The following is a 13,261-nucleotide window of genomic DNA, read 5'->3' on the forward strand; positions in this document are numbered from 1 at the left end:
TGCAGTACAGCCTGGCTAGAAGGCGTAGAGGTATACAACGCCAGGTATTCAGGGAACAGAAAGAGAAGCAAGATATAGAGAGAGGATAAACTGAGCAATGAAGAAAGACAAAAGGGGGAAATGAGGGAAAAGAAAACAAAACAAATTAAAAAAAAAAAAGAACAAGGAAGTCCCCCAAAAAAACAGAATAGAAAAAAATGAAAAAAGCAATGCCCTCAGGGATCCCTCTGCCCGTCTGTGCAAGCCGAGGGAGAAGTCTCCTTGCCATGCAGCACCACCTGGCTAGAAAGGGCTCCCATGAAGAAAAGGAAAAGAAAACAAATAAACAATTCAAAACAAACAAACGAACAAAAGCCCCAGGATCCCACCAGCGCAGCAGCCCAGACTGGGAAGCAGCTCCCCACTCAAACAGAGCTCCACAGCCCCTCAGGAAGAAGCAAAGTTGGCGCACGGAGCCAGGTATTTGAGCGAAAGTAGGGGGAAGTGGTGAGAGGCAAGGAAGAAATCAAAAGAAGCAGAAAAAAAAGCAACTCTAGCAGCCAACAAATGGCACTCAGAGAGCCAGCCAGTGTGGGTTGGTGGAATCCAAGCAGCTGGAGTTTCTCGGACAAGAGACTGTGTCCGCGGGAAGCAGAGGGGGCTGAATGTGGGTTAAAAAGGGTAGGGAGTGGGAAAGTGTATATCACAAATTACCGGAGCTGTGCAGCCCCTCAGGAAGAAGCAAAGATGGCGCACAGAGCCAGGTATTTGAGCAAAAGGAGGGGGAGGTGGTGAAAGGTAAGGAAGAAATCAAAAGAAGCAGAAAAAAAGCAACACCAGCAGCCAACAAATGGCACTCAGAGAGCCGGCCCGTTTGGGTGCATGGAATCCAAGCAGCCGGTGTTGCCCGATCAAGAGATTGTGGCCGCAGGAAGCAGAGGAGGCTGAGTGGGGGTGAAGAAGGGTGTGGGGTGGGAAAGCATGTATCGCAAATTACCGGTTGTTTTGACTCCCGCTGGATGCTCCGTGAGGCTGCTTTCTCGTACCCCGTTTGCTGGTGTCCAATAGGAGTCCAAGATGGTGGATCCGCGCTGTGTTAGCTGGTAGGGGACCTCTGCATGATCTCTCCTCGCTCTCCGTTCTCTGTCAGTTTTCTCACTCCACTTCGTGCTTGGCTGAGTTCTTTATCTCTTCATTTGATGTTTTAGGGTTTCAGGATTGTTGTATTCTCTGTTCGGCTTAGTTTTTCAGATCTTTGCTGTGGAGGGACAGCATGGTGCTTCTGCCTAGAGCACCATTTTGCCGGAACTCTTCTGATGCCATTCTTATACACGAAACGTGTTACTGTGCTACTTAAAGAAACACCAACCTCTGAGAACAAAGTGAAGCTACTTAGGAACGAAAAAAGTGATTCCCAAAGTGTGTATGAAATTCCTGGAGGAAAGCCAGAGGACCCAGGCTTATATCAGGCTGCCAGATACAAAGCATCTTGAAATAGGCTGGAAGTTCCAGCTAAGTTAGCCTACCGACGAAGCAGTTTGCCAAGGAAGCAGGCCCTACTCCAACCTGAAAATCCTGCATAGTAGCAGTGCTGAGCCTCACACATCCCTTACAGAGAGAAATCCCAAAAGAGAGCATCCAGATTCCTCTCCAGTCACCTAGGCTTCTGGGTCACAATGAGATCCTTTAATTAGCCCACATTTTTGTCAATTTAATTGTACACCCTTTCTATAGTGGATAGGGGCTCAATATTTGAAGGACAAAAAAAGAGAGGGAAAGGGAGAATAATGCTCACCCAACTAGATATATAATATTGCCCTGGTTTTCAAGAAAAGAATCCCCAACACAGGCTTTATCCACAAGAAGCTCACCTTTCCATTGTGGAAGGGCCACCATGAATATGATCCAAGGTGCATAATACACACGCAGATGCCTAAGCAGAAGTGCAGCACGCACTCTACCCCTTCCCACCAGGTAGATTTGAAAGAACACAACGGGTGTATTTTTGTCACCGAGACTTAAGATTTTCCTGCCTCCGCCAACTATATAGCTCATAGATTCATCTACCAAATCAACTCTTATAGAGGGCTTCCCCCAGAAAAGTGCCAATATAACATGTGATAATTATTTAAAACAGGACTGGCTCACTGTGTACATGTTACAGCACTGAACACTACCTGACCTGACTTCAGGATAGACATCTTTCGTCCTAATCTGGGATTCCAAGAGATAGATAACGGGATATGACTAACAGAAAAACTACTCGTGACTGAAGACAGATACCCAAAAGGGAAAACAACAGTGTCACTGGGGTATAGTTTAATGAAGTGTTACCAAGCTTCAGCCATTCACATTCCATGTTTATAATTTCTGTCTTTTTACTGTACCACCTGTACTATTTACTAATTTAAAAAAATAGATCTAACACCATGACCTATTATTATAGCTTTACCTTAAACAGTAATATCCATGAAATCACTGGCTTGAAAGGCTAGTTATATTTTTCCAATTCAGATTAAAATATGTAACTATTAAAATAAAAAGTATTTGTACATCACCTAAAATCATGACACAGCCAAGTATAGCCAGGGGTATATGTACTGTGCTTTAAGAAACACTGACTTAGGGAACACAGATACAAGAAAAGCAGAAAAACAAGGGGGTTTGGGGTCAAAAAACAATTCCAAAGACAACTTTCAGCTTTTTTCAAAGTATATACCTATTTCCATCAATTCACATGCCAATTTCTATTTCAGCCTTTTTTGTTTCTTCAAATCTGTAATCTTTAAGGATAAACTGGCCTCACATTTAACCCAACAAATCTGTAGTACTTTTTGTCTTGTCCCTATGATGCAGAAGTAATTCAACAAATTTATAAAACATCTACTAAAAAAAAAAGTCTACTTCATGGGTCTGGTAGGAAACAATTTTAAAAAAAAGACAAAAGCAGTAGGGCAATGTCAGCACTGTCCTGATGATTCTTAGCCTTGTTTACTGACATATGAACTGAGTCACAATTAATCATCTGTTATATTCTCTGTAGCTTAAAAATGCACTCAAAAGAACAGATAGCTGGAGAATATTAAAACATTCTTTTAGGCAAAGTTTAGATCAAAACCTATGAATCTGGGGCAAAAGATGGCTTTAAAAATACATCTTTATTGAGATATAATTCACATGCCATAAAATTCACCCATTGAATTAATGTGTACAATTCAGTGGTTTCTAGTGTATTCACTGAGTTGGGCAACCATCACCACAATCTAAGTTTAGAACGTTTTTATCATCCAAAAAGAAGCTCCCCACCCATTACCCATTTAGCAGTCACTCCCTCTTCCCCGATACCTCTCAGCCCTAGGTAACCACTAATGTACTTTGTTTCTACAGATTGGCCTATTCTGGGCTTTTGATATAAATGAAACCATACAATATGTGTACTTTTGTGACTAGTTTCTTTCACTTAGCATAATGTTTTCAAGGTTCATCCTTGTTGTAGCATGTATCAGTATTTCTTTTTATGGCTGAATAATATTCCATTGTCTGTATATACCACTTTTATTTATCCATTCATCAGTTGATGAACATGTGGGTTGTTTCCATCTTTTAACTATAATAAATAATGGTGCTGTGAACATCTGTGTACAATTTAATGTGTGGATGTATATTTTAATTTCTTCTAGGTATATAATCATAGATCTTCTTAATACTGAGCTGGCTAGACCTTTCAAAAAGGGGTTGCAATCAGACCCTGGTATCAAAAGACTTGTTGTAACAGAATATTTTATAAGGCAATCTCTCCATCCTTAAAGGGGGAGCCCAGTAGAGAACCGCATGTTAAAAAAAAAAAAAAAAACCCTCAGGCAGGGATTACATTATATTCTATTTAATAAGGCAGAAGAACTATTTGGCACTTTTCCCTGCATCAGATGGTCACATTTCGCTCCAGCAGCAGCACATCAAGATGCTCACAGCAATTCTGCATCTGATTAAGGCACCAGGCTGCTTCATTGTTTGAGCTTCATGAAAAGCAGCTGGACAAGAGTTTCTTTTATCCTAAGCGTTATCTATTTTATTACACTGCAAGCCAACTCAGTCATTCCACTGGACCCCAATGAATAATCTACAGCAGTGAAGCTTATGGCATTTAAATATAGTGTCAGAGATTCTGGCAAGATGTGTAATTCTGAAACCAACAGATCTATAAAATTTAAGCCACTTTAAAATATATTTGCTCCCTGTACTGAAGCTACACTGTCAAGGTCAGATTAAGAAAATAAGGAGCTTTCAGTCTGGAAATATGTGTTCATCAAATCTGTTATGTTGGACTCAATAATCCTTCCATGAAAGCTGTTCTTTACTCATGTTGTTGTATTGTGGGAAATATAAAGTTCCTAATGGCTTTACACAAATTAGAAATTTATTATTGGTTAGAATTAATAATCACCATATAATTCTAAAACTGTTTTCAAAACATCACAGGGATGAATACACGCCTGGAAAACCAATGGTTTGCATTATACTTGCTTGGCTGGGTGGCTAAGATGGTGAACAATAATAAAACACCCAAAAAGCATGCTATTCCAGATTGGTATGGGGTTCAATATAAAATTTACTGTATAAAAATATACCTGACTGTAGAATGTAATAATACCAGAGACAGGTACTTCAGAAAGTCTCTAGTCCAACATCTGTTTTAGAAATGGTCCAGAAAAGACAATTGTGTGTTTACTGGCAGTCACTCAGTTTGTAGCTGAGTCAGACTAGAATCCAGATCTCCTGACTCAGGTCCAAAAGTGTACCCCATGCCTCAATTCTAAATTAAACCCAACACTTTTCATCTCTAGCTCTAACCTCAATCTTAAGCACTCTTCCCTAATTTTCACCTGCCTCTTGGATAATGCCATCACCTCAAACAGGGCTACAACTGAACTTTCTATTTTATCATTCCTCACCCTCAGACTCATTATTTCTGTTAACCATGCTGGCATTCTCCCAAACAGGGTATAACTGTCTCAATCCACTAGTTTCCAAATCCTGTTGATTCGGCCTTTAATTTTCTCTCCCATCAGACTTTACTGTACACTGAGATGAGTCATCAAAGAATCAATAGAGTTATGGAGTAAGGCTTTACTAGGCTGGATTTGGGGGTCAAAAGCTGAATGGATTCAGGCTATAGATGACAACTTTTCTCACTACCCCATTCTTAACAAACTCTCCTCATTCAGCACAAGGTCATGATTAAGAACAAGAACTCTGGAGCTAGACTGCCCAGTCTGGACTCTCTGCTGTCATTTTAGAACCACATCCCTGATTAGCTATGTGACTTTGGGCAAATTTATGTACCTCTCTGGGCCTCAGTTTCCTCATCTGTAAAACAACTTCCCTTATATAGTTGTTGTGGGGATTAATTAATATACATAAGGTGTTTAAAACAGTTCCTGGCACAGAGTAAGCACTATAAATGTTGACTGTTATATTATTATCACTATTATTCAGAAACAGATTCTCTAGGTAGTGATGGGGAAGAGAAATAACAGAATCTCTGTGGAGGTAACGTGGCAGTAGTTTCTAAAAAACCTCCTCCCTAAAGCCCTTGTTGAAAAGTACTGCTTTAGGTTAGAAATCAAAAGCTGCCCTAGGCACTGGACAAGTCAGCTTCAGATCCAAAGACTGGGGAACAATCCAGTTGTAACACATTATAGATCAAGGGTTACAAACTGCCTGCAGAAACTTGTTTTGTTGGTCCATAGAGTTGTTTAAAAGGAATTGTAACTACAATATAAACGATAGGCTTCTGTTCAGTACATGGAGCTTGGTACCTATCATTTTACATTCAGACTTCTTCAAAATTTTACATTATCCTCCCAGAAGAACAAACAAATCAATCTTAGAAAAAATACAACCAGAATGCTCCTCAGAAGTGAGGACTGTAAAACTTCTGCTTGCTTACTTTGGACATGTCATCAGAAAAGACCAATCGCTAGAAAAGAACACCATGGATAGTAAAGTAGAGCATCAGTGAAAACAAGGGAAACCCTCAATGAGATGGATTGACACAATAACTACAACAATGAACTCAAATATACCAATGATCATGAAAATGACACGGACCAGGCAACATTTCATTGTTATACATAAGGTAGCTATGAGTCCTAGCCCACTCTATTGCACCTAAGAACAATACCTGGCCCCTGAAGGCATCTGAATTTGCCATCCCAGTTACAGTCCCTGCACTCCATCTTCAGTACCTATGTTCTTTTCGTCAAGGGGCTGCAGCCACAAAAATCCTTATATGCTTGATATCTCACGAAGGCTTTTCTTCTACCTTTTAGTTTGAGGGTCACACCATAACTACATTATGTTGTCTGGGATGATTTTCAGTTTGAATGTTATTGTAGGCTGCCATGGCAATCCTATGCACAAAAGAATTGGTGTTGTGATCCACTGGGTTTTCACTGGCTGATTTTCAAAAGTAGATTGCCAGGCCTTTCTTCCCAGTCTGTCTTAGTCTGGAAGCTCCGTTGAAACCTGCTATGCATCATAGCAACACACAAGTCTCCACTGACAGACAAGTGGTGGCTGTGCTTGAGGTGGATTGGTAAGAATCAAAGCCGGATCTCCCACATGGAAGACAGGAATTCTATCACTGAACTACCAATCCTTACCTCTCTACCCTCTTCCCACACTACAAACCATCAATTATAGCTATGTGAAACTTATAAGAACCATACTCTAAGCTCTACCACTGTTTGTTTTTTTTTTTTTGATCATTTTATTGTGCTTTAGGTGAAGGATTACAGAGCAAATTAGTTTCTAAATCAATAATTTATATACAAATTGTTTCATGACACTGGCTGTAATCCCTGCAATGCGTCAGCGCTCTTCCCATTACCACCCTGAGTTCCTCATTTCCGTTCGTCTGGTTTTCCTGTCCCTTCCTGCTGTCTCATCTTTGCTTTTGGGCAGATGTTGCCCTATTGATAGCATACAGATGATTGTTCTAAGGAGCACTTTCCTCAGGGGTGTTATTGTTTATTTTATAGGCCTGTCTATTATTTGGGTGAAAGGTTATCTCTGTGAGTGGCTTTAGTTCCAAGTTAGAAGAGTGTCTAAGGGCCATAGTCTCAGGGGTTCCTTCAGTCTCTACTGGACCAGTAAGTCTGACAACCACTTTGTTTTTGCTACAGAAACCCAGGGAGAAATATCTTAAGTGCAAGGTTACCAAAAATATCTTTTCTCCTTTAAATATAAGCTAATGACAATGACTGATTACATCATCTTGATCAGCTGTTATTTTGTATTTAGTTTTCCACTGGGAAATGATATTGTGCCTAATATTTCTAGGTATGATGCAATCCTACCTTAGTTTTAATTAAAACATTTTAAGATAGCTATTTCTCTTAAAAGAAAAAGATGTTTGTTGCTTTTGAAGGAAGATAAAATAGACATCTCTTAAAAATCAAGCCCTGCAAAGAGTCTGATGTGCCTGTACAGGTGTTACAGACTTTAGCCTCCCTTGGATTTTAGTCTAGAGCCCTGGTGGCGCAGTGGTTAAGAGCTCAGTTGTTAACCAAAAAAGGTTGGCAGCTCAAATCCACCAGCTGCTCCTTGGAAACCCTATGGAGCAGTTCTACTCTGTCCTGCAGGGTCGCTATGAGTCAGAATTGACTCAACGGCAACGGGTTTGGTTGGATTTTTTTTGGTTTTGGATTTTAGTCTAATCAACGTCAGTCACTGGATTTCCTTTCTGTAACAAAGCCCTGCTCTAGAACTTTGAAGACTGAAATCTGATAAGATCCAAATAGAACATGAGGGAAGAACATGGCTAAAGGGGGAAAATGAACCTGTGCTGTCAACTGCACTATTAAAGGGGCAAGGTGGGCAAACCCCACCTTCATCACTAACTGCATAAGAATCACCATGAATCCAACTGACATCTGGAAGTGAAGCCAGGCTTCACCTTCCCGCATCTCCTTCCTCACCAGCCACTTTTGTGGCACTTCTCTCACCCTAACCAACCAGGTAGGTCAGCATTCATCCCCACCACACTGAGCCACGTCAAAACATCCCTGGCTACCCAGTGCCAGGGTACCAGCCACTGGCTCAGAAGTCTGTACAACTCCCTGCACTTCAGATCAGCTGGCCCCTTCTCTTTCTTTCTAGGCCCTGGGGCTAGGTCACAAGCTAGGACTCCATCCTTTTTCATCAACTGCTCATACAGCCTGTCACCCAGGCACCCAAAGCTGGTTCCTCACATTAGGACTCTGTCCTTAAGACTGCTTGAGCAGCCCTCCTCTGAATTAGCTACCCCAAGCTAAGTCAGAGTTTCAATGCCGTTTGTGGGTTCATTAATTCTCTAAAATGGCTCACACAATTCATGGAGACTACTACCCATACTTACAGTTACCCATTTATCATAACCAGAAAGGATACAAGCTAAGAGACACATTAGGCAAGGTCTGGGAGAGTTCCCAGCACTACGGCATACCACAGGAAGCCCCAAAAAAGACAGCTCCAACATACAGAGTCCCTTATAAGTCACCAGGACCTCAATACATATGCATGAATCAATGATTATGTATGATGGATTCCATCATGCCACCCTCTCTTTCAGAGGTTTGCAGGCAGACTGGCGTCTGTGCCACCCCTACTCTATTTATACATGTTTCAAGTGCTGCTTGGCCCTGATGGCGCAGTGGTTAAGAGCTCAACGGCTAACCAAAAGGTCAGCAGTTCGAATCCATCAGCCGCTCCTTAGAAACCCTATGGGGCAGTTCTACCCTGTCCTATAGGGTCACTATCAGTCAGAATCAACTCGAAGGCAATGAGTTTGGGTTTTTTTTTTTTTTTTTTTTGGTTTTTCGCTGTTTTAGAAAACAAAGGGCACCTTGATTGCTCAGGAATTCCAAGGGCTATTTTCAGAAACCAGAAGGCAAAAGGCTAAACGAAGTTCTTGTCTCACACAGAACTACAGCACTAGAGAGGGATGCAGCCATAGCTGTCCACTACTGTAAAGCCTCTGTGCTTCTCAAACCTTCAACCAATCAATATAGTTCATGTCAAACAGTGCATGTGGGAAATGGAAGGTGGTTGGCAATATTCTGTTTCTTGACATGGATGGTGGTTACAGGGTTGTTTGCTTTGTAAAATCTTACTCTGTACAATGTCTGTTACATTTCAGTTTACAAAGAAGGAAAAAAAGAGGAAATAGACTGGTTGGGAGAATCTTCAACTGTATCAGTTAGGCATTATCTCTTTTAAAAATAGATGAAGTAAATACAGTAAAAAGCTAATATATGTTAAGTATGGGGGGTGGGTACATAGGGATATATTAACATTTCCAATGTTCGCAAGTCTGCAAAATTTAAAAAAATTTATTTAAGAATGTGTCTCTGTCCCATCTTGACTAAAAAAGAAGAATCCTGCAGAATCCTGCAGTTATATAAACTGATGGTGTGCTCTAAAAAGCCTTACTTTAAGCTGATAAAAGAAAGTAAACAGCTTAGAACAGTTGGGTGAATCAAGTTAAAGCAAGATCATGGATTAAATTTAACTACCTAATTTAACTATACTCCTGCTCTGTTCATCAAGATTTCCTTTATGACTTACTTCCGTTAGTTTTAAAAAGGTCAACAACTAAATCAAACGCCTAGGCTTGCTAGCTTCTTTGGGGGATGAGGAGACAGGGAAAGCACGATTTCATAAAAATACATGCCCGTTACCCATCTATTAATTGTTAAATGACCTCATCAATTTACCTTTTTGCTTTGTTGTAGTGTTGAATAAAACTCACTCTTTTAAAAGTGAAAGCAAAGAGATTTATTTAGAGAACAGAAATAGCCAAGCTGGGAAAGAGTGTAATGAGAGAGTACGCCAAAAAAAAAAAAAAAAACAAACTAAACCCGTTGCTGTCAAATCGATTCCAACTTGTAGCGACCCTACAGTACAGAGTAGAACAGCCCCATAGAGTTTCCAAGGAGTGCCTGGTGGATTTGAACTGCCAACCTTTTGGTCAGCAGTCGTAGCTCTTAACCACTACTCCACCAGGGTTTCCACAATATTCCAATATTCTGAGGGAAAGATGAGCTTATATACAGAAAAGTGGGGAAGGGAGTATGTGACCACAATCATGGGGGCTTGGGATGACATACAGTTACAAGACAATAAAAACCAAAAAAACCCATTGCTGTCGAGTCACTTCCAACTCATAGTGACCCCAAAGGACAGAGCAGAACTGCCCCACAGGGTTTCCAAGGAGCAGCTGGTGGATTCAAACTGCTGACCTTTTGGTTAGCAGCCAAACACTTAACCACTGTGCCACCAGAGCTCCTACAAGACAAAAGCAAGTTAAAATTTTGTAAGGTTAGCTAATCTGTTTTCTAACATAGACTTTCTGGAGCCAACCTAGTAAACGATTTTCATATATATATATTATACACACACACATATATACATACATTCTCGCTGAGGCATGCTGCACATTCTTCTGAGACCAAAGATAAACATTTCTTGACAAATATCTGAACCCCTTTGTTCAAAATTAATCATCAGAACAGTCTGCATACGGGACAGAGCAGGGAAGCAAGCAGTTTCAGCAAACATCTGATTTTAAATTCTCTCTCTTGCTTATCTTTCAACATTTATTTCCTTGGGCTCCTTCCCCCTTGCCTCTGCTTGTCACAAGACAGAGTGCACTGCTCCATTGTCTCAGGCTTGACTCAAGCACCTTCATTTTATAAAAGTCCACTAACTCAGCTTCCTCTGTTATCCTAATCATAGGTACATACATACATACACAATGTATATATTCTAAAATATACACATATTCTGATATTTTCTGCTCTAGGAATATCTGTTTGCTTTTCTCCCAGAAGCTATTGGTTTTTAGAATAAGAAATTACTAACTTGATTGTCATTCTTCCACAGAACGTTCCTGGGCATCAAAGCTAGTATTATCTATCTCTGACCTCCACTGAAATTCAGGAATATCAAGGATGAATTTAATTACGCAAAGATGAGTGGTTACCAGACCCAATACTGACTTATCTAGGAAATTTACAGATGCAGAAACTAATTCTGTTGTTCCAGGTTTCAACATCTGACCCCATAGCTTCAATCTGCAGAGCTTATGACTCATGTCTTAGGGGAATGATTACTCATAGTACTTGGGATAGGGTTTTGGCGTAGTATATGTATATATATAATAAACTAATTAACATACGATTTTTTTTTTACCAGTTATTTTACTGTCTTCAAATCAATGTTCTCAAAATGGCTTAAAAAAGGGGAGGGGGACCATTCTCAAAAGACAAAAAAATGGCGAGAGAAAAAAATTCAATATTGCCATATACAAAAATCTAGAAAATGAAGAGCACATAGTGAGAGCTCAATAAACTCCAGCTGAACTGACTGTAACAAGAGCTATTTGAGTTCTACACCTGATTGCTCAAACCGCAAGTATCACATTGCAATTCATCGGTTTACAGCTGTGCTGCGGGTACCGTAGGAGGATCCAGAAATGATTAGTTTATGCAAAAAGGCTATACCCCCGTAAACCAAGCACTCTCCACCACTTAAGTATTTACATATTAAAGCTTACACTGCTATACGTATAGTATTGGCGAATCGGCAATTATCTACTGAGCAAATAGGATCTAGATTTCAAAGACAGTTTGAAATCTGGAAGGCCACAAGTAAAGAGAAGCTGGAACTAGGTGAAACCCCTTTTGGCCAAGGATTTTGTGGAATCTGCTCAACTTCTCCCAATACAAAAGGTTATCTCCCTATTGGGAGGTGATAATTTAATCATAACTCTGGCTGATGGGTGCGGACGCAAGCTAGAGAACTCGTCCAAGAAATCACTAAAAATTTGACCTCAAGACCGCAGGAAACCGGAAAAAAGGCTATCAGGCCAAGTTCCTAAAACCCCTGAACTCCTCCTCTACATTCATGTTTCCTCTCTAATCTTTGGGCTGAAGTTTATACCGAAGCCAGAAATTCCTAGCGCTAGATTCCACTATGTCAGGCACAGCTCCACTCACCATCTTTCACGCAACTCTATAACATCCAACCACAAAGTTCATGTTGCAGGAGTAGCTAAGCCGGTGAGACCCACTAACAGGAAGGTTCCTGCCTCGAATCTCAAGCCCCTTTTCACCCCGAGCTCGCAGAAATATATGCTCAAGAAAAGAAGGTAAGCCGTCCAGGTCTTTCCTCTCCCGGAACTGATAGGGGAATGCCTGGACGTTCCACGCCGGGCCACACATTCCGAACTTGGAGACTGGGGTCTCTCTTACATTCGCACCTCGACAGTGGGGAGACCAAGATATCAGCCCCGGCTCAAAGCTGGTACTTACCGGCACATTGTTGACACCCTGTCCTTTGGACGCGATCAGGAGAATTTCCCTGAAATCCATGCTGGCCGAGGCAGAGAGACTGGGCCAGTGTCTCGGAAAAAAGTGAAGAAGCGCCCTACGTAGGCGCCCAGCTACAACCAAGTGAACTGCCTCCCCAGCTCCGCTCCCACCCGTACTCAGCGCGACCACTTCCGGCGCCTTCCAATGCCGTCGGCCCGCCCCCTTTCCTCGAGCAGCCTATATCGTGTTAGCTCCGTCGCTTGGCTCGCGAGTTCCTAGCGAAACTTCCGCTCTTAAACCCGAGACACGTAGAAACGTGATACGTGGCGGCTGGCGTCAGCCCCAAGCCCTTACCAGCCAAGGAGAGGCGGGCTAGTAAACTGCGGGGTGTGGCTAAGCTGCTTCCTTGGCAGCACTGGCGCGGGGCCTGATAGTGTTGGTGCTCGTAATGAGCTCTGGGTCGGGAAAGCGAGGGAGTGGGAGGTTACCTGTAAGGTCTGGACTCGCTGGGTGTCAACGGTGGATGCTCAGATACGAAACGGCAGCGGCCCAACAGAAGAACCTAAAGCTCTTCGGCCGGAGATTGCACTTACTGGTTTCTAGGCGCTCCTAAAGCTGCGCAGGCGCACACGTCAGCGACTGGTCCTATGTCTTGGATACATTACTCATCACGTCCTGGCATACGCGGTGTGCTCACCTCCTACATAGATGCACACAGGCCATTCTTGGAGGCACACGCTTATTGCTTTTACCCCATTTATATAAGCTCCACGTAGGGCAGCCAACCTGTGTTTTTACTCAGTGAATGAATGAGGGAATTAATGCCCTGCACTTCCTCACACACAGACCCATCCTTGACACACTTGGCTCACTGATAAACATATGGCCCGTATTCATTGGGAGTCCTGGTTTCCTTTTAAAAGCTA

The 13,261-nt window shown here is 41.8% G+C and overlaps 1 protein-coding gene across 1 annotated transcript in view; it reads right to left on the minus strand.

Moving 5' to 3' along the window:
• Positions 1–12,703, minus strand: part of SPTY2D1 (SPT2 chromatin protein domain containing 1) — a 31,056-nt gene extending 18,353 nt beyond the window's left edge. The window contains 1 exon segment of the mRNA XM_004391377.2: positions 12,336–12,703. Coding sequence (XP_004391434.1) covers positions 12,336–12,395 — 60 coding nt within the window. The 5' untranslated portion in view covers positions 12,396–12,703.
• Between the last annotated feature and the right edge of the window lie 558 nt (positions 12,704–13,261).

Source organism: Trichechus manatus, unplaced genomic scaffold (assembly GCF_000243295.1).
Source record: "Trichechus manatus latirostris isolate Lorelei unplaced genomic scaffold, TriManLat1.0 scaffold00006, whole genome shotgun sequence".
NCBI classification, from domain to species: Eukaryota; Metazoa; Chordata; class Mammalia; order Sirenia; family Trichechidae; genus Trichechus; species Trichechus manatus.